The sequence below is a fragment of the Pipistrellus hanaki genome (assembly GCF_964339955.1).
Source record: "Pipistrellus hanaki genome assembly, chromosome: 2".
Taxonomy (NCBI): domain Eukaryota; kingdom Metazoa; phylum Chordata; class Mammalia; order Chiroptera; family Vespertilionidae; genus Pipistrellus; species Pipistrellus hanaki.
In genome coordinates, this window is record NC_140504.1 from 27,969,557 (window position 1) to 27,991,389 (window position 21,833).

The window sequence follows — 21,833 nt, forward strand, 5'->3', positions numbered from 1 at the left end:
TCCTTTCTCAACATTTAGAGATAGACTTATTTTTTTTTAGACTGCAGAACCTCAGCTTAACTTAAAGTACCTTTTAAAATCTGTTCTCACTTTTTTCTCACTTTGCCTGTCTTGAGCAGTAATAAATCAAAGTAAGCAGTCTCTTTTTGGTATTGTATGGATTCATAAGTTTGTGAATATAGGCCTCTAATTGAAGGATCCTAGTCTCATTGTCTCTTCATAGTAGTCTTAATTTGAAAACAAGATTGACTACAGGCAACAGTCATTATTTGCCATCAAATCATTAAAATGTTACTGGCAAAAGAGAGAACTGTCTTAAAGTGAGAAAGATAGAACTCCAAAAGAGAGAACTCTTAAAAAGCTCACTGGTAGCACTGGCTTGTTTAGAAAGTATACTTTTATATGTATTTGTATATGTGTATATTTACACCTATTTACCTTATCTGTGAGATTGTATCAACACCCATCTGTAATACCTAAATAAGACATATAAAATGTTTTTCAATCCCCAAACCCCATGGAATTCCCTGAGAATCTGCCACCTGAAACCTTTTTAGCACTTTATGACAACTTATAGTTAGCATACTTATAATGACCTTTTCTTGAGTGCTATTTTACTACTTGGTTATATTTATAAAAAGTTCCTTGATTTCTTCCTCCAGGGTATAAAAATTGTAGTTTCTATTTTGTAAAATTTCCTTTTAAAAATTGCAGTACCCAGTTTTTTTCATAATGGATAATACACAGTTTAATATAGCCATATTTCTTACATGTTTGATAAAAGTAACTTGTCCTAATTTATGAAATAGGCAATAAAATGTTCATTTCTGTGAATATAGTAAGTCAAATGTGTGAAAATTATTTTAGAGCTGTTTGTCATAGCTGGTGGCCTACTGGTACAAGGCTGAAACCTGCATTAGACGAGTGGCTGAAAGCTTCTCCATAAGTTGGTGTCCAGTAATAGTGCCTTTTAAGGCCATTGGAGACTTCTGAAAGATACATACGTCCATCCACCTCATATGGCTGCACATCTATATCGTCTGGTTTTAGACGGCCCATTTCAATTAACTTTGAATATGCCTGATATTTTTAAGAAAGAAAAACTATATCATTCAGAAAATAGTTATTCATTTTACAATACTTAAGACAAATTGGCTGTGCTAATTTGCAGTTTATAATAAAGTATTCTGAATAACATTGCTGAATTTTTATACTTTACAGGTACTGTAGTTAGGTTTTTCATTTAATTTCACACAATGAAATTAAAATTTTGTAAAAACATATCTCTAATGTGTTTATTTTTTATAACTCCCCAAGTTACCAATTCTCTGTACACCACTTTTGTGGACTGAAAAGTCCCATGTTCAAAAATGTCAAGTCCCACAGAGGTTTTTAAATGAAGGAGGAGGGCTATTGTATATGTCCTTGAAGATCTGATGATAACCAGGGATCCATTTCTCAGAAAATTAAAGAAGCACAGATTTTGTCATATAACTATATGGAATTCATGAACTTGCTAAAGCTAATCTACATATTTAGGGTAAGAGAGATAATCCCCATAGTATTAGATGCTGGCCAGGCTGGCAGCCTAATTTTATCTTCATTGGAGAAATTACTTTGCATATTGCTTATTGATCATGGTATCTGTGTAAGGTTGTCATAAAAGCGAGTTAAACTGGTTTGTCAGTAAGGTTGCAATTACAGAGAAAGGCAAAAATTTAGACAGTAAAAGATTTTAAAGTCTAGCTGTTTTTTGCTTTAGCTTGTCATTATTAGTTGTAAAAACTTAGCTTCTAGTATGTGATCTTTATATACATACCAGAGGCCCGGTACCTGAAAATTTGTGCCCAGCCTAGCCCCTCTCACAGTCCAGGAGTCCTCAGGGGATGTCCTGCTGGTGGCTTGGGCCCGTTCCCCCACTGCAGGAGGCGACCATATGATCGGGGAAGGCACTGCCCCCATCACCCTGCTGCTACTGCCACTGCCGGCCACCGCAGCCACCAAGGTGTTTTCATCAACATGGACTCCAGTCCCTTCACCATGAAAAAATGACAAACTTTCTTTAGGCATTTTCAAGATGTCTCTTTCATAGGATATGGCATTTCTTTTTTTTTATCCTCACCTGAGGATATTTTTGTATTGATTTTTAGACAACGTGGAAAAGAGAGGGAAAGACGGAGAGAAACATCAAAGTGAGAGCAACACTTTGATTGGTTGCCTCCTGCATGAGCCCTGACCTGGGCCCCAGGCAGGAAGAACCTGCAACCTAGGTTGATCAGAATCGAACTTGGACCCTGCGATCTGCAGGCCGAGCTCTATCCACTGAGCCAAACCGGCTAGGGCAGGAGATGACATTTCTTAGCCCCTCCAGCAGTGGACCTTTGTTTTTTTCCTCTAGGAGTGAGGTGGAAAAACCCTAGATCACCTTCTTAGATTCTTATTATGCAAGTTACCAAGAACGCTGTGAGTGGTGGCGTATGGGGAGCTTAGCCAATGAGCTGTGAGAAAAGGGGTTTCCTCTGCAGCTCGCGCAGAGGCGGGACTGCCGGCTCACAGGCCCTCTTCTCTCCAGGCCTGTGCCATACGTGGCTTGCCTCACTGTGCAGGCAATCCCTCCTGCCCACCTGTACGTGCAGCCTCCTGCTCAGCAGTCATGACGTTACGGCGTCCCAGACAATTTATGTGTGTGTGTGTGTGTGTGTGTGTGTATACATATATATGTGTGTGTAGCACTTGATATTTTTTGCTATTTCAATCAAAAATCTTTCCAGTAGCTAATTTTTAGGATTTAATGTTAAAATTTATCAAAATTGTAGTGTCTCGCTCTACTTTGTAATCATTCCTAATGCACTTGTAAACAATGTAAATAATTTTAAGTAAATATCTAATGTCACAGAGAAGACCCTAGAAAATATTTTCAGTAAAGAAAAAAACTTACCACACATGTAGCCTCATCAAATTTGTTTCCCCAAATGTAGATATTAGAGAGAGTGGCATTTGTTTTCATTGACTCTGAAAGTGCAACAAGTCCTTCTCCCTTTATGTTGTTGCTGACGACTGACAACCTGTGGAAAAACAAAAAGTAATCTTGGAAACTAGTATTTCCACAAAAAGAGAATGCCTAAGTTAGCAGCTTTTATTACATACAGGTTATTTTGTAGTCTCAGCAATATTTTTTTTAAATATATTTTATTGGTTTTTTATAGAGAGGAAAAAAAAGGATAGAGAGCTAGAAACATCAATGAGAGAGAAACATTGACCAGCTGCCTCCTGCACACCCCCTACCGGGGATGTGCCCGCAACCAATGTACATGCCCTTAACCGGAATCGAACCTGGGACCTTTCAGTCCGCAGGCCGACGCTCTATCCACTGAGCCAAACCGGTTTCGGCAGCATTCTTTTTTTAAAATATATTTTATTGATTTTGTACAGAGAGGAAGGGAGAGAGATAGAGAGTTAGAAACATCAATGAGAGAGAGTCATCCATCAGCTGCCTCTTGCACACCCCCTACTGGGGATATGCCCGCAATCAAAGTACATGCCCTTGACTGGAATCGAACCCGGGTCCTTCAGTCCCCAAGCCGACACTCTATCCATTGAGCCAAACCGGTTTCGGCTCGACAGCATTATTCTTAAATACGTTTAATATAGTAGTCAAAATACTGACTATGTATTTCCTCAGATCTGAGAAACTTAGTTTTCTGCTTGTATGCTTCATGCCCCTAGTAGAGTTACCTACATTGTGGAAATTGTTTTATATTATCCAGTAAGTGTTTGGGGGTGGATTTTTTTTTCTCAATATAAAAGTCATCCAAGTAATTCTTTAGTAGAGAAAGTGCAAAGGGATGGGAGAGAGGTGAGAGAGAAACACTGATGTAAGAAAGATACACTGATTGGTTATCTCCCACACTGCACTCACCCTCACTGGGGCAGGAATTGAATCCAAAATCCTTTAGTGCATAGTCTGACCACTAACCCCTGAGCAACACCAGCAAGGGCAATATTTTCTTTGATTCATTCTTGATTTTTAGAATTCAGGTTAAACAGTGAAAGCTGTTTAATTATTGAATTATTGAATATTCTTATTGATTTCAAGGAATCCTAACTAGAATCAATCTAATTTTTAAAGGTACTTTTGAAAATTAGAAGAAATATATACTGTACACTTAATATGACAGTTTAGAAAATGAGTTTATCATGAATCTTAAGAGTTAAGTGGTTTGATGTTACATTTAAGTTTTTCTGTTACAAAATACAAAACCATACGAACGCTCTAAGAGTCCTGTTGTGTGAAGCAAGAGTTTCACTGAGATTCTTTGCTCCTGCATTTTCTATTCTGTTAAAAGAAAGATCTATCACTTCCAGGGTAGTATTGCTTTTTAGTACATCGGCCAAAAACACCATTCCATCATGAGTTATTTTATTGCTGGAAAAGAAAAAATATGTAGTTATAATGAGTGGCCCGGTCCACAAATTTGTGCACATTGAAACTAATTAGAAGGAATATTTTAAAATATATTTTTATTGATTTTTCACAGAGAGGAAGAGAGAGGGATAGAGAGTTAGAAACATCGATGAGAGAGAATCATCGATCAGCTGCCTCTTGCACACCCCCTACCGGGGATGTGCCCGCAACCAAGGTACATGCCCTTGACCGGAATCGAACCCGGGACCTTTCAGTCCGCAGGCCGACGCTCTATCCACTGAGCCATACCGGTCCCGGCATAGAAGGAATATTTTAATATCACTATTCGCCCTTTATAATAGAAGTGTCAACCAAATTTATGATATACAATGACAGATTGAAACACATGTGTGCAACTGGTACTAGCAATAGCTTTCTTTATATGTATCACACATGCAAGAGCCAGCTTAGCCTTTTATATCCTATATAATAAAAGCCTAATATGCTAAGTGTCTGGTCGTCGGTCTTCCATTCAACCAATCAAAGCATAACATGCTAATGACATGCTAAGGTCACTCAACTGCTCGCTGTGATGTGCACTGATCAACAGGGGGCAGTCAGTTGACCAGTTGCTATGCCGTGTGCTAATCACCAGGGGGCAGATGCTCCAACCAGTAGATTAGCTTGCTGTTGGGGTCCAGCTGATTGGGACTGAGCAAGATGGACTGGACACACCCTGGAGCCTTCCCACATCCCTCCCTGGCCCCAATCATGCACTGGTGGGATCACTTGGCCTGGCCTGTGCCCTCTTGCAATCAGGGCTGAGGGACCCCCCTACCCCCAAGTGCATGAATTTTGTGCATTGGGCCTTGAGTATAGAATAAACTTGCTCAATTTGACCTGCTTTCTGATATAGCTAAACTTTTTCCAGCCCAGTAAAGCACCCCAACTTCTCTTTCAGGTAATTGTCAGCAACACAGCAGTAAATATCAACATAAAACATATTATTATAGATCACGCAGGGAGAACAAAGGGTAAAATATTTAACTGTAGCAGTGTTTGACTATATTCTGTGTAATGAGAAAACCTTGAAGTCATTTTCAAGGCCCATCATTTCTTTTCAGTCATTTCTAAACTTTCTAATCTCCATTTTCGGGCTAATGAAAAGAGTCTCCTAGCTGCCTACTCCAGGACTTCTGTGAGGATCAAATGAGAGGAGGCATGGGAAAATGCTTCACAGACATTTGGTTCAAGTGTGAAATGTTTGCTCCTGGCTATAAAGCAAGTCATGTTCCTGGGCTGAAGAAACTTCAAGGAGGCTGGTCACTAGGGAGAAGCCGGGCGATGCTCCGTGATGTCATTACCCGGTGCATACAGCAACCGTTTCTGGGCTGGGCTGGCGGCTGCATTTGTGCCGTGGGGTCTCAGCAGTGTCAGCTACAATATGGTGAGGTGTCGCTCCAGGGTGGTGGTAGGGCCTGTGTCCCACTTGGGGGAAGCTGAGTGTGAGTTTGCGGGTGCCAGATCTGTATTGCTGTTTGTTGTTAAATGGCCTGTTAGAGGAAGCCCGGCGTTGCTACATGACGTCACTACCCAGTGCCCATAGCCATTTCCAGGCTGGGCTGGGCTGGGCTGTGGGCCACATTTTGCGCCACAGGGTCTTGGTAGCATCAGCTATGATTTGGTGTACTGTTGCTTCAGGGTCCACGGTGTCATTTCTCTGTAAATGGCCACTGTACATCATGGCAGCTCCTGCATTGAGCGTCTGCCCCTGGTTGTCAGTGCACATTATAGCGACTGGTTGGATGGTTGGACACTTTGCATATTAGCCTTTTATATATAGATATTTTAAAATATGAAGTATTTTTTAAAAATATATTTCTATTGATTTCAGAGAGGAAAGGAGAGGGAGAGAGAGATAGAAACATCAATGATGAGAGAGAATCATTGATCAGCTGCCTCTGCACGCCTCCTACTGGGAGTTGAGCCCATAACCCAGGCATGTGCCCTTAGCTGGAATTGAACCAACCCATCCATAACCCTTCAGTCTGCAGGCCAACGCTCTATCCACTGAGCCAAACTGACTAGGGCTGAAATATTATTTTATTCATAGAGCATACTTAAAAACTTACAGTGATAAATAGTACTTTCTATTTCATTAAATATTTATTTTACTCAATTTCCAAAAAAGTTAATATTTGCCATAAAATGTTGCTTCCATTCTGGTGTTCATAATTAAATTGCTTACTCAAGTTATTAGGTGATTAATATCAATATAAACTAAATTCTAAGGCTTAGGATAAAAAATTGGCAACAGCGATTATGTTTTCTAATCTTTGTAATTAGTGTCTAACAAAATATATACTATGAATATTGACCGATTATTCCCAGACTTGAACTACTTACTGTATAAATTATTACCTACCAGCTGACATCAAGGTAGCGCAGGCTTCTGTTCAAATATAGTGCATCACATAACTGTTTTAGGCCAGGATTTTTCACATTATGCTTACTCATGTGTAGTGTAACAAGGCTGTGATTCTCCTTTAACATGTGGCCTAGATGGACTGTGGACTCTTCCTAAAAAATAGATAAAATCGTTTTTCTAAAGTATAATTTTGAAGTAGTGGATGTTTGTTCTGGACATATATCTTTTTATATGTTTTTATATGTTATATGTTTTTATATGTTTCTAAGACAGTAAAGTGATATCTTTACTGTCTTAGAAACAGGCAGCAGGCACTTGCAAACTGCAGTAACTAAATGATGTAAAAGAGGCTAGTTTTAAAAACCATAATAATCATTAAGAAAAATAATAATTCCAAAAGGAAAAAAATCAAACCAACTGGTCTTATGACATAGTGAGCATATTGACTCCCTTACTGCTGTCCACTCAAGTCTCTAAACCATTCCTGACTCTCCATATATTCCTAAACTTTGTTCTTAGTCTCCTCCTAATAGACAAGATACAAAGACATTTCTTAGTCTCCACTCTATTTTTAAAATACACTCAATTTTAACCCACTGATATATTCGATTCCTCCTTTTATAATCATCCCAAATGTCTAAATACAGTATATCTTAATCTTGTTTTCTTGTCACTGGAAGAGTTTTCTTAAAATGTATTTTATTGATTTCAAAGAGGGAGAGAGAGAGAGAGAGAAATATCAATGATGAGAGAGAATTATTGATCAGCTACCTCCTATGCATCCCCCACTGGGGACAGAGCCTGCAACCTGGGCATGTTCCCTGACCGGGAATCAAACCTTGACACACACACACACACACACACACACACACACACACACACACACATATATATATATATATATATATATATATATATATATTTTTTTTTTTTTATTGATATTTTACAAAGAGGAAGGGAGAGAGATAGAGAGCTAGAAATGTCGATGTGAGAGAAACATCGACCAGCTGCCTCCTGCACACTCCCTACCGGGGATGTGCCCGCAACCAATGTACATGCCCTTGACCGGAATCGAACCCGGGACCTTTCAGTCCACAGACCGACGCTCTACCACTGAGCCAAACTGATTTCGGCAAAACCTTGACCTCTTGGTTCATAGTTTCAAGGCTCAACCACTTCAGCCAGGCTGGAAGACTTTAATTCCAAAATATAGCTGTTCCCAGGTAAAAGGAATATAACCTCAATGAGGATTTGAATACCAAGCATTTCAAATTTTTAACAATCAAAATGTGTCTTAAAATGAATGGGCCCAAGTATTTTCTGGTCCTCTTGAATAATAGTTGAATTGTAGTAAGTTTTATAGTCACTAAAATGCTGACCATAAATACAATAACCACATATGCTTTAATTATGTAAATGTACATTAAGAAAAACTTTAAAAGTTAAATGAAACCACATAGCAATAGCACATGAGCTTTATAATAAAACTGTCCAAATGCTAGCTTTACCTTTTACTAGCTATATTACTGGGCAGATTATTTCATCTGAGTCTGTTTCCTTTTCTGTTAAATAGGTAAAATTATACTCCCACCAGAATCAAATAAAAGTACCTGCACAAAGTAAGTTCTAAAGGAAACTGCAAAGCATTTATTCCTTCAATATTCTATAATCTTGTATGTGGTTTGCTTATATTATTGCTTTGACAATGAAAAGATACACCCAAGCGGAAGCTGTAGTTACCAACCTAAGAAATGCAAACTGAACCCCTAGGCCAACCTTTCGGACCTCATGGACCACCGGTTGGTGGCTGGCGACTGATGCCCCAGGGAGTCCAGTGTTGCTGTGGGTGCTGCCTGGAATGGAGGACATACTACATGCATATTTGTGTTGTGCATCTTAATTGCATTTTTAGGTCAAGAAGTTTGAAAGAGAGGATTAATATCATGTAGATACAGTAAAGGGTTTTTTGTGTTTTTTTTAGCCCCATTCATTAAGTTTGTGACTTAATTTGCCTAGAGTGGCACCTGGCATTGATGTTTGTCTATTCTCCCTAGAGAGTGAACAGTAAAATCCTTAAGTGGAATAAGTTTGCAGGTTCACATTTCAGAACTGCGAAGTATGAGGCCAACAAGCCATTTAAGAGGAGAGCAGCACTCAGGGAGGGTGGGGACTGTCTTGAAGAGGAAGAGAAAGCAGAGTGTAGCTGACTGCCCGGAAGTTCCAGACTGAGAGTAAGGGTCTGGGCTTTTAATTACTATTTTGGGGTGGATTGGGGAGTAGTGAAGCCACTCAGCATATGATTTCATAGAGTTTAACATTTATTTCCTTGGGACCTTTAATCCAGAAAATGTTTAGCCTTCAGATCCGTCATGCCCTCAATCTGAGAACCTTCCCAGCTGCTCCTCATCCCTCTGTATTGATTTTGCTGCCCTTCCTCAAGCTCCCAAGATCCCCTAATCATATCACCCTTCACACTTGTTCATCGCATCCCATGTAGATGAAAAGCTCCTTGAAGACAAAGGCTGAGTATATGTTTGACTTCTTAGTCTAACACCCAGCGTTGTGTCTGGTTTAGGGTTGCATTCAAATGTTCATTTTTAAAGGTGACTTTAAAATATATCTATTTATAATGATTTTAGAGAACGAGAGGGAGAGAGAGTGAGAAACATCAATGATGAGAAAATGATGAGCAGATTCCTGCATGCCTCTTACTGGGGAAGGACCCGGCAACCCAGGCATGTGATCCAACTGGGAATCCAACTGTGACCTTCTTCTGGTTCATAGGTCGATGCTCAACCACTGAGGACACCAGCCCAGCAGATGTTTACAAATGAATGAATCCCCAGTGAAGCAGTTCACTGAATGCTTACTTTGAGTCAGGTACTTTGCTGGTCTTTTAATGAAGGGTGCTTGTATTTGAGGATTCTGTATTTGTTGAACAGATTGTATTTATGTACATGAAGCAATTAACATGTAAAATTCCAAAAATTTTGATACAGGAAAGTGCAGAAATGATTCATAGAGAATATCTATGCAAAGAATGCAAAACACGAATATTAAAAATACTTTAAGAATATAGTTAATTCTTGCCAAGGCCGGTTTGGCTCAGTGGATAGAGCGTCAGCCTGCGGATTGAAATGTCCCGGGTTCGATTCCGGTCAAGGGCATGTACCTGGGTTGCGGGCACATCCCCAGTGGGGGGTGTGCAAGAGGCAGCTGATCGATGATTCTCATCGATGTTTCTAACTCTGTTCCTCTCTCTTCCTCTCTGTAAAAAATTCAATAAAATATATTAAAAAAAAAAAAAGAATATAGTTAATTCTCACCTAGCTGAAATGGCTCAGTGGTTGAGTGTCAACCTATGAACTAGGAGGTCACGGTTTGATTCCCAGTAAGGGCAGATGCCCGGGCTAAAGGCTTGATCTGCAGTGTGGGCATGCTGGAGGCAGCTGACCAATGATTTTCTTTAATCATTGATGTTTCTATCTCTCCCTCTCATTTCCTCTTTGAAATAAAAAATATATTTTAAAATATATAGTTAATTCTTATTAACTCATACTAATGAGGAAAATGACATAGATAATTTAAAGACTAGACAAAGTACTTTGAAAAAATTTTTAGTAGATATTCTGTTTTCTTTTAGATCAATAATAAAATGGCTTCTTGTTTACTAGCTTTTTACAACTGACAAGGAAGGAAAACTATCTAAAAGAATTTTAAGGAGCAAGAAGCCTTAAAAGTAGGAACCACATTTTATCTGTCTGTTTCCAGCATGCAGCTTACCTAAAGGAGCAAGTCCAGACTTCCCAGACTGTTATGCACACACATTTCTGCCATGATTACCCAGGATTTCAAATATGTAATGGTTCAGTCACGGCAATATAATAGAAACAAACAGTAAAACAGTTCACACCTGCCTTATAATCCAGCCTTTAAAACTTTAATCTTTTATTCTTTCACTAGAGGTCTGGTGCATGAAAATTCATGCCCTGGAGGGGGGTCCCTCAGTCTGGCCTGCTCTCTCTTACAGTCCAGGAGCCCTCAGGGGCGGGAGGCAATCTGTCGATTAGGGGAAGGCAACGCCCCTATCATACTTCTGCTGCTGCCACTGCCAGCAGCGCAAGCCTCGACCGGCCCTGGATACCTGAGCCGCTGGCAGCCATGGGTGGCTGGGCAACTCACCATCTGAGGCTTGTCTATGCCTCAAGCCGGCCTTAGGCAGCTAGGGAGCCAGTATCTGAGGCTTGCTTGTGCCTCAGGCATCAGCTGGGCAGCCAACATCCAAAGCTTGCACCGGCAGCTGGGGGGCTGAGGGTGGGTCCGGCTGCATCGCGTACCTGCTGCCCCCCGTCTGGGTTGAAAGGACCGTGGGACTCCAGCAGGGCTGAGGGGACTAGGTGGGCACCACCATCTTTGTGACAGCATGATGGTCAATTTGCATACCGGTATCCCCTCTTTATTAGATAGGATTGTAACTACTTTGCCTATTACAGGTTTACTCACTGAGAATTTGAGTTTCTGAGAAGAAAAAGAATTATATGTTTGCTGCTAAATAAGCAACTTCTAAAACATATTTAAGACTCGTATCAAGAAGTAATAATTTTCCTTTAAAATGTTTTTTTATAAATAGTAGTTTACATTCTAGAAATACAATGCATTTGTGAATGTTGACATAACATTCAGTAAGCAGTACCTTCATTTTATTCGCATGTGGTAATAACTACTGTTACTGGGGATACATACCTGCTCACCAAACAGTATAGGTCGGTTTAGGTTTATTCCTTTAATTGTCTGGTTCTGAGACAGGACTGTAGCAAATGCTATCACACTCTGCATTCCCTAAAAACAGGTAAATTCATTAAGGAAACTGACAAAGTATATAAATTAACTCCCTATAAATAAATATTTCAAGATTGGTAATCTGGAATCTGATAAATCAAAATTGTGGCTTAAAGATGTTTAAGCATTTCCTGCTCCTTAATTATAGATTGACCAAATTCAGATAGAACTGTTATGCTCTTTTCTCCCTGCCCTGACACCTATTGATAACATGCATGAGGTGTTTCAGGATCCGAGAATCTGCTAGGGTGTTTGCCTCTAGGTTTGTTCCTAAGCCCTCAGATTCATGAGACTCCCAGCTAGGGCTCAGTTTGACGGAGAACACCTATCCTGTGCCAACATTCTTTTATCATCATACTTTAAGTGTACATGGGAGGAAAGGGTTACTGATCACATGTCCACCGCTCCCACAGGCCTCCCTCTCTACCCTATTGGGTGGGCCTAATTACACAGCTGTGTTACCATAAAACCTGTGCTTCCATTCCCTCCTCCAGTCCTCTGACCCTCCCATCCAGCTAATCAGTGAGTCTTACAGATTCTACCTCTGTCTCAGATTAGGGAACCTCTGTGGCTACTTCCCTACCCCCAGTCCTCATCGCCCATGTGGGCGACTGCAGTAACTTCCTCTGTGGTTACTGGGTTTCCTCTTGCCACCCTCTCATTCTCCACAGAGAAACCAGAATGATCTTTTGAAAGCACCAGTCAGATCATGTCACCCCTCAACTTAAGGCCTTTCCATGACTTGCATTTATAATAAAATTCCCCTCTGCTTCCCATGACCCACGTCCACAACCCACACAACCTTTGTTGAAACTGGCCCCTAGTAAACCCCTCCACCTCCACTGGGAGGCACTCTTTTAGCTCCTGGCCAGCCTCTGTCTTTTCAGTTCTTAAAACCTACCAGACTTCATATTTCATTATTCATGTTCCTTCCTCATGATTTTACCATCAATCTGAACATCAGTTTTAGTATTCTTTTCCTCACCCAAGGACATGCTTAGAGAGAGGAAAGGAGAGAAAGAAACACCCTTCCATACTCCTCTCAACCAGGGACTGAACCCAAAACTCAGGTATGTGTCTTGACCTGGAATCAAACTGCAACCAAGTGAGCCACTCTGTCTGGGCAGTTTTACTACTCACCTAATATTTTCCCATTAAGTCAACTCTTTCACTTTTTTGAAAGCTCTGTGTCATGCCCAGCTGAGGTGGCTCAGTGGTTGAGTGTGCACCTATGAACCAGGAGTTCACTGGTTCAATTCCTGGTCGGAGCATATGCCTAAATTGTGGGCTCAATCCCCAGTAGGGGGTGTGAGCCAATGAATGATTCTCTCATCATTGATGGTTTCTAACCCTCTCCCTCTCCCTTCTTCCATGTTATCAATAAAAATATATTTAAAAAGATACCTTTGTGTCACTACTGTAAATGGAAAACCGTAATCCCTTGACATAAGTAGAAAGCATATGCAAAACATGGACATAAGGATTAAAATAACCTCAACCTGTAGCAGTAATACTGCCTCCACCACACACGGAGAAGTACTAGCAGAGTCTATATATCGGACCCCTCGCCTGGAATGTTCTGTCATAGACCTCTCCAAGGCAGTTTTTTCTCATCTCTCATGACTCCTAAATATTACTTCCTCAGTCTTAGGCAACCATCTATCATGCGAATTACCTCCTCCCCAGTATAAACAGTACTTGGCCATCTTCCCAGCACCTTTCTCTATTTGTTCATTGACATTGTCCCAACTAATTATAGGCTTTATGAAAGAAGGCAGAGACCACATCCTGTGCACTCTTGTGTCCTTGGGATCTAGGATTGTGATTGTTATGTATAGAGGGTATATATTGAATTAATGCTTCTTCCAGAGCTATACTGGCATCTACTACTTTTTAAAGCTGCAGAACTTATAATTCCTAGGAGCCTCCTGGCACATCTTATTGTTTTAGTGTCCCAGTAATTTTCATTAATCTGTACAACGGGTTCCCAACATTAGGCCTCCAGGTCTGAAAGCATGTTCAGAAAAGGAAGCCTGGAATTTGAAGACATGCAAACCCCACACACCTCATCAGGCAAGTGGAAGGCCCAGAGCAGTTTTTGGCATCACTTTAGATTTTTATGCTACAACTACTCACTTCAAAATATTTTCAAACGTAAAAAGAAAATTGTATCATACTAATAAAGTAGTATTTGTTTAATTAAAATGATTACAGTCTTTTTCTTTTAAAATCCCACACAGGTTAAGAAAGGTTATGGATGGAAATTTAGTAAGATTTTTATTATACTGGAGATTCTTCAATAATGTCATTTACAACAATCTGATTAATTACGTAAGCACTATTATGCCTAGTTTTTTTTTTTTTGTGTGTGTGTGTGTGTTTTAAGCAGCCTTTTCTCAGATATTAGACATTAGGGACAAGTCTAATCATTCATAATGCTGTCATTTAGCTGGTCTCTATGCTGGTTTCCAGGGAAAATGATCCATTATCTGAGTGATTTTCTCATAAGCAATTTACTCACCAGATCAGTGTCACCCAGATCTAACTTCTCTAAGGATGAATTAATTCGTAACATTGCAGCAAAACACATTCCACCTTTATTTTCAATCTTGTTTCCAGTCATTCTTAGGTGTTTCAGAGTTGTATTCTTCTGAAAAGGAAAAAAAAAATTAAACCTTCGTTAGATTTTTAACCCACAGAATTTTCTTCAGAGTATGAGTTAGGTGACTATTTTATTATATTTGCAGGCTCATCAATTATTCATGGTGATGGAATTGGATATAGTCTTTAAGGGTGACATTCAACTTCCCATAATAGATAAAAATGTAGATTAATAGTAGCTCAGTAGAAAGAATACCCAGGAAACAGATGCCAAACAATAACCACTAAATAAAGCAGATTTTAAAAAATATATTTTATTGACTTTTTACAGAGAGGAAGGGAGAGGGAAAGAGAGTTAGAAACATCGATGAGAGAGAAACATCAATCAGCTGCCTCCTGCACACCCCCCACTGGAGATGTGCCCGCAACCAAGGTACATGCCCTTAACCAGAATTGAACCTGGGACCTATCAGTTCACAGGCTGACACTCTATCCACTGAGCCAAACCGGTTTTGGCTAAAGCAGACTCTAAATAAACTTTCTTTTCCTTGGAAAAATCTATAAATTTATCTTTTAAGAATATTATACCATTTTTTTTATTGAGATGAAATTTACATAACACAAAATTATTCATTTAAAAGTGTACAATTCACTGATTTTTAGTATATTCATAGTCATCACCTCTAGCTGGTTGCAAAACATTTTTGTCACCCCTCAAAGGAGACCCATTAAGCAATCAGTTTGCTTTTAAAGACCTAAAACATTCTCAAACATTCTCAAAGTTTAATTCCTTCTCTCATTCCACTTTTTGGATAATTTTCACAAAGAAAGTTATGGACATTTCATTGTCTTAATGAAAATATTAAGTATAAATAGTTGTCTTTAAAACTAATCTAAACTCACCACATTTAACACTACAGGCCCAGTGCATAGATTTGTGCACCAGTGGGGTTCCCCAGCCTGGCCTGTGCCCTCTCACAATCTGGGACCTCTCAGAGGATGTCAGACTCCTGGGATCGGGGTGAAACCGGCAGTCCGACATCCCCCGAGGGACCCCCCAAGGGATGTAGTAGTGCAGTGGGGAGGAGCCCAAGTTTGGGCTGGTTACCCGCTGCTCCCACTCATCCTGCCCTGCTACAGTAGCACTGCCACAGAGGTGAGAGAGGCTCGCAACACTGCAGCTGCGCTTGCTAGCTGTAAACCTGGCATCTAGTGCCCGTTGATCAATTGAGCAGAGCTTTCACTGTGGGAGTGCACTGACCATCATGGGGCAGCTCCTGTGTTGAGCATCTGCCGCCTGGTGGTCAGTGTGCATCATAGCAACCTGTCGAATGGTCTAACAGTTGCTTAGGGCTTTATATATGTAGACTAGAGGCCCGGTACCGGAAATTCATGCACGGGGGGGTGGGGGGTGGGGGGGTGTCCCCTCAGCCTGGTCTGTGTCCTCTCGCAGTTAGGGGCTCTCACAGTCTAGGACCCCTCGTTCCTCACTGCTGCACTCGCCAACCATGAGCCCAGCTTCTGGCTGAGCAGTGCTCCCCCTGAGGGAGCACTCTGACCATTGGGGTAGCTCCTATGTTGAGCATGTGTCCCCTGGTGGTCAGTGCACATCATAGTGACCAGTAGTTCCACCATTTGCTTGATTTGCATATTAGGGTTTTATTATATAGGATTGTACTGAAGGTTCTACACAGGGCCATCAGGCAAGAAAAAAATAAAAAGGCATCCAAATTGGAAAAGAAGTAAGTAAAACCATCTCTGTTTGCATATTATATGTAGAAAATCTTAAGCCACACAAAAAGGAAAAATCTGTTTGAACTAATAAACAAGTTCAGCAAGACGGCAGGAAACAAGGTCATTATATAAAAAATCAATTGTATTTCTATATATTTCGATATGAGCAATGACAAATCAAAAAATGAAATTAAAAAAATTCCATTTACAATAATATCAAAAAGTATAAAAGATTAGGAATACATTTAACAAAAGAAGGTCAAGACTTGCACATTGGAAACTATAAAGCATTACTGAAGGAAATTAAGGACCTAAATAAATATCCCCATATTCATGGACCAGAAGACTTAATGTCATTAAGATGGCAATACTCCCCAAATTGATTTTTAGATTAAAACAATTCCTCTCAAAATCCCAGGTGCTTTTCTTGCAGAAATTGATTAACTGATCTTAAAATTCATATGGAAATACAAGGAACTCAGAAGAGCCAACATGATCTTGAAAAAAGAACAAAGGACTCACCCTTTTTGATTTTAAAACTTACTACAACACTACAGTAGCTGTGATAGTGTAGGATTGGCACAAGGACAGGCAGATATAGATTAAAAGGATAGAATGGAGAGTTACAAAATAAACCCTCACATTTATAGTCAACTGGTTTTCAACAAGGGTGTCAAAGAAAATTAAAAGGGGAAAGAATCATCTTAACAAATGGCATTGGGACAACTGGATACACCCACAGGTAAAAGAATTAAGTTAGACTTCTAGCTCAAATCGTATACAAAAATTAACTCAAACTAAATCAAAGGGCTAAATGAAAAGCTAAAACATAAAACCGTTAGAAGAAAATAAGTGTAAATCTTCGTGACTGGGTTAGGCAAAGCCTCCTTAGATATAATACCAAAAGCACAAACAAGAAGAGGAAAAATAGATAAACTTAACTTTATTAAAATTTTAAAATGTTGTGCTTCAAAGGACACCATTAAGGAAGTGAAAGGCAGCAGAATGAGAAAATAGTTGCAAAATACACATTTGATAAAGGACTTGTATCCAGAATATATAAAAACACTTATAACTTAAAAGGACAAATAATCCAATTTTAAAATGAGCAAAGAATTTGAAGATATTTCTCCAAAGCATATATGTAAATGGCTAAAAAGCACATGTAAAGATGTTCCACATCATTGCTTACTAGAGAAATGCAAATCAAAACAACCACAAAACCTCTTCATACTCACTAGGATGGCCAAAATAAAAAAATAAAATAAATAAAATAAAAAAGTACCAAATGCTGGTGAGGCTATGAGAAGCTGGGAAACTCATTTATTGGTATTGAAATTGTAAAAAGGGACAGCCACTTTGGAAAACAGTTTGGCAGTTCCTCAAAATATTAAGCAGTTACCAAATGACCCACAAATTCCACTCCTAGGTATATACCCATGAAAAATAAAACATGTGTAAGTAGTCATAGTAACATAATTCATTAGAGACAAAATGTGGAAACCCAAATTTTCATTAACAGATAGATGAACAAAATGTGATATATCGGTATGAAATGCTATGAAAGCACTAATAATGGTGATGGTTGCACAACTCTGTGACTATATTTTAAAAACCACTGTACACTTTAAAAGGGTAAATTGTATGTATGTAAATTATATTTAAGCTACTTTTAAAAAGGAGTTCAAAAGTGCTCATATAATGCTCATCTTTTAATAAATTAAAGTATAATAAAAAATACACCCCCACAATATTAAAATAATATAAATTCACATTAACATTTGATTCTGTTAGTTACAAGATATCAGAAGTTAAAATTCCCAAATACAATGTTACTTACATGTAGTGCTTTAGCAATCAATTCTCCTCCTTTGGGCCCAATATCGTTAAACATAAGGTTTAAGTAAATTAAATTGTGTTGTTTCTACAGTAAGGAAAAGAAGCCATTCAACATGCGTTATTAAAAATCAATACTATATGAACTGCTTTATTTAAGTAACTGTTTATAAAACAGAAAATCTTTATAAACCAGAAAGTCTGAAAGTCTAGTTTCTTTGCTAGACTTAAAGGGGAAGAAGTCCCTATTCTCATTTAAACATAAATATAATTGCAACACAGAATAAAGAAAAGGACTATCTTCAATTTTGACCAAATGATTCCAAGTATGAATGTGCTTTGAATATTGAACCATAGTGTACAAGTTTGTAAAAGATGACTCAGCAGCTCTAGTAACCAGCTCTACTGAAACCAAGTGAAAAATGGATTTTCAATACATTTCAAGTGTTGTCAATATATCACAGTCAGGACTTGACATTTTGCAAAACTTGTGTTTTGTGGGTGTGCCATTAAACTTAGTTTCACTATAAATAGAACAAAGAATGTCTTGGAGATTTTGTTGCATTTTTATTTGTGATTGCTGAGAATAAGATGGTTTCTTCATTTTTTTGATCTTCACCTCTGCACTTACATTGTGCGCCATTACATGGGTCTGAAAATTTTAAGATCATTTTAAACTCATTAAAAGCGCTTTTAGAAGAAGAGGTTGGGATAAGTATTATAGTTAGAAAATCAAAAAGCCAATATAAGGGAGAAATTTTAAAAAAGATATATACAGTTCTAAATAGTTTATTTTAACTGACAGTACAGACCAAGCGCCTATTTCTTTAAGTACAACTTCTCTGATTAGTGGACCACACTGTCTTTCTTACATAAAATGCAACCATAATGCAGCATTTCAGTTTGGGTGTCTCCAAAATGAATCTGCAATAAAGGGTTAACTTAGCAGGCTTAGCATGTTCAAACCCTGCACATTCCAAAGAAAGGGCAGGTTCTTTACTGACCCCTGAAAGAAAAGAAAAGAAAAGAAGAAGAAAAAAAAAAGACAAAATGTTATGTAGTAAAATAATACCTGAAGCAGTTTCGCAGCATAGTATGCACCAGCATCACTTATGAAGTTATATCTAAGATCCAAACCTGAAGAACACAGAGGAATAGAAGCTGATGTTCCTTATAATGGACAGATAAAGCAGGAAAATAAAAGCAGGGGCAACCTAACCAGTTTGGCTCAGTGGATAGAGAGTTGGCTCTTGGACAGAAGGGTTCCAGGTTCAATTCTGGTCAAGGGCACATGCCTGTGGTTGCTGGCTCAATCCCCAGTAGGAGGAGTGCAGGAGGCAGCCAATCAATGATTCTCTCTTATCATTGATATTTCTCTCTCTCCCTATCTTAAATCAAATATACAAATATATTTTTAAAAAAATAAAGCTCTGTCTTGAAAATTTGTTTAAAATTTTTTGTTTGTTTGTTTAAAAAAATTTAAGAAGCAGGGGCAAAGATTCTTAAGGAGACCATAATTATATTAATACTAGAGGCCCAGTGCACAAAATTAGTGCATTGGGGGGGGGGTGGCCCTCAGCCCAGCCTGCACCCTCTCCAATCCGAGACCCCTTGCCCTGCAGAATCCGGCCTACACAGGCAGTCAGACATCCCTCTGGCAATCCAGGACCACTGGCTCCTAATCACTTACCTGCCTGCCTGTTTAATGCCCGCAACAGCCCTCTCCTGCTGGCCTGGTTACCCTTAACTCCCTGCTCTCCCCTGTTGGCCTGATTGCCCCTAACTGCCTCTGCCTCGGGCCCCACCACTTTGAGTTTGTTCAGAAAAAAGTTGGATGTTCGGGCTAATTAGCATATTACCCTTTTATTAGTATAGATATGGACTATACCATTAATATATGGATTCTTCTCTAAAGTTTTAGAAAGAGAGAAAAAATCTTCATTTGTTATTCTTTCCACTGGCATTGACTGATTGTTACCAGCGAGGTTTAATGTGATCCTTTCTGATCTGTTAAAATACAAACAAAGTCAGTAACGAAATAAGAGGATTTTATTCTTCATGTGTAAATAGTAACATCATGGATAGCATTAATCGGAACCAAATATGTACAGCAATATAGATTTACATCAAGTCACTTAAAACTACTAAATATTCTACAGATTTTGCTAAGCACTTTAATATATACTGTATAACCTAACTTTTCTCTCTCTCTCTCACACACACACACAAAAGTATCCCCACTTGGTAGATAGTAACATTGAAGACTTCAATGATTTGTATAACTACTAGCAAATAGGAGTTAAGGACAAATCTGGAGACCCAGAGTTGGAGATTGCTGGTCTAGTGTCCTTTCCAGTCACTGTACTCCACCACCTCCAAGACCTACTAACAGTGACAATCAACGATTTCTCCACCTCAAGAACTACTAACAGTGACAATCTACCACTCTGAATCAAAAGATATGTCCATTTTAGCAAGCATGTGCAAATGGCTTTGAAATCACTCAGTATTCCAGGATTTTCACACAGATGAATATCACAGAATATTATTGATATAATCAATTATTTTTCTTCCTTACTGCTTTTGGATTTCTTCATCCGCTCCTTTGAGTTGATGCAATACAAATTCATTAATTTTCTGTGACTTTTCTACACATAGATTGTAATAAAATTCCCGGAGGCTGGAGGTAATAGGTTCTGGAGCTTTGGAGACATAAATGCATGATCATTACCTTTCAATCACGCATTAATCACCCCAGAGCTCCTCCCTCTCCCAAAATTGCACTTCTTCCAAAGAGATGAATGTGTGTGTGTACAGAGTCAGGTGGGGAAGAAAAGGAGACAGAATTGGCAGAAAGAGAGGAGAGAGACAGAAGTTAGGAACCAGAGAGAATAAAAACGCTGTTTGGAGAACGAGGTCCACAAAAGCACCCACCCGAGGGTGGGCAGACACTACTTTGAAAGTGACATCAAAGGAGAACTAACCTTTGTATGTAGCAGGCCTGGAAGCTGAGGAAAATAATGCCAAGAAATTAAATATTTTGTCCAAACGCATGCAGTTAGTTAACAAGGGCAGAGAGTTCAGAATCAAACTGATCCCCAAGTTTCTTTTCTACCCTGCGACCCTGGGTGAAGGCAACTCCAGGTTTCTTATAATGGCTTCATATAAAGACAGTTTTGTCAGAGAATCTACACTCAGAAGGGACCTGAGGCATCACCGAGTCCCTCAAGCTGCCCCATACCCTCTCCAGACACCGTGCGAGTTGATGGCATCTCAGCACACAGCTCTAGTGCTTCTTCCTAACACAGAGAGAGCCCCTTCCCGGCCCTGCCTCGGGGCTCCCACAAAAAGGGGCCGAGAGGAGCATCCCGTCACCCTCCCGGAGACCCTAAAGACAAGGTGGCAGGCCCACAGGAACACCTGCCTTCGGGACGACCTGTCACGCGAAGGGCGGACGCGCCGCAGAGACTTGGGGTCCCCTCCCGCTCGTGTTTGGGGGGTGCCCCAAAGCTCCCTCCACTTTCTGGGGCTCCCGGGGCACGCTCCTGCCACGCCGACCTCCCCCCCACAAAACCCCCTTCTTTACCTTCACCCCTTCCCCACTTTCACCCCTATTCCCACCCCCTCCCCCCACCGCGGAGCCTGCCACCCAGCAGCCCGGGCTCCCACGCTCCTCGCGCGTTTGGGGCGACGAAGGACACCCTGTTTCTTATGGCTACCGAAGGTCTGGGTCCGGCCCCAAAGCGGAGCAGAGAACTGGGTGGGGGGCGGAGTTGGGTAGAGGTTCCCGGGCCGGGGGGGCCTCTCCGGCTGCATGCTGCTCCCTCCCGGCGGGCTGCAGCCGCGGCGTTGTCATGACGACCAGGCGCACGCGCCCTGGTCCCGGCGTGGACTGCAGCGGCGACGTTGTCATGACGACGTTGTCATGACGACCGCACGCATGCGCCCTGGTTCCAGCGTACTGCGCTTGCGGGATTCGGGGATCGAGAG

The 21,833-nt window shown here is 40.1% G+C and overlaps 1 protein-coding gene across 4 annotated transcripts; it reads right to left on the reverse strand.

Moving 5' to 3' along the window:
• Positions 1–26: 26 nt before the first annotated feature.
• Positions 27–21,679, reverse strand: LRRC34 (leucine rich repeat containing 34). Of its 4 annotated transcripts, none has more exons than XM_084874139.1 (12): positions 21,563–21,679; positions 20,828–20,851; positions 20,422–20,545; positions 19,732–19,850; positions 18,916–18,980; positions 17,848–17,931; positions 14,194–14,322; positions 11,577–11,672; positions 6,919–6,985; positions 4,271–4,331; positions 2,939–3,065; positions 27–1,080 (listed from the first exon to the last, which is right to left on the reverse strand). In XM_084874139.1, exons 1-12 carry the CDS (start codon positions 21,657–21,659, stop codon positions 877–879), a joined length of 1,197 nt encoding a protein of 398 aa, XP_084730265.1. In that variant the 5' UTR covers positions 21,660–21,679; the 3' UTR covers positions 27–876. The 4 variants fall into 4 exon arrangements, with proteins under 4 accessions (XP_084730265.1, XP_084730262.1, XP_084730263.1 ...); XM_084874136.1 differs by having other exon boundaries at positions 4,271–4,426; positions 6,831–6,985; XM_084874137.1 differs by lacking the exon at positions 17,848–17,931 and having other exon boundaries at positions 4,271–4,426; positions 6,831–6,985.
• Positions 21,680–21,833: the final 154 nt, after the last annotated feature.

Excerpts from the sequence above, each read along its gene's own strand:
- LRRC34 (XM_084874136.1), bottom strand. The coding sequence starts at position 21,659 with ATGCAGCCGGAGAGGCCCCCCCGGCCCGGGAACCTCTACCCAACTCCG. Across the intron at positions 20,546-20,827 it reads CAGGCCTGCTACATACAAAG|CTCCAGAACCTATTACCTCC; the intron begins GTTAGTTCTCCT and ends ATGTCTCCAAAG. Across the intron at positions 6,986-11,576 it reads CTATACTGTTTGGTGAGCAG|GAAGAGTCCACAGTCCATCT; the intron begins GTATGTATCCCC and ends TCTATTTTTTAG.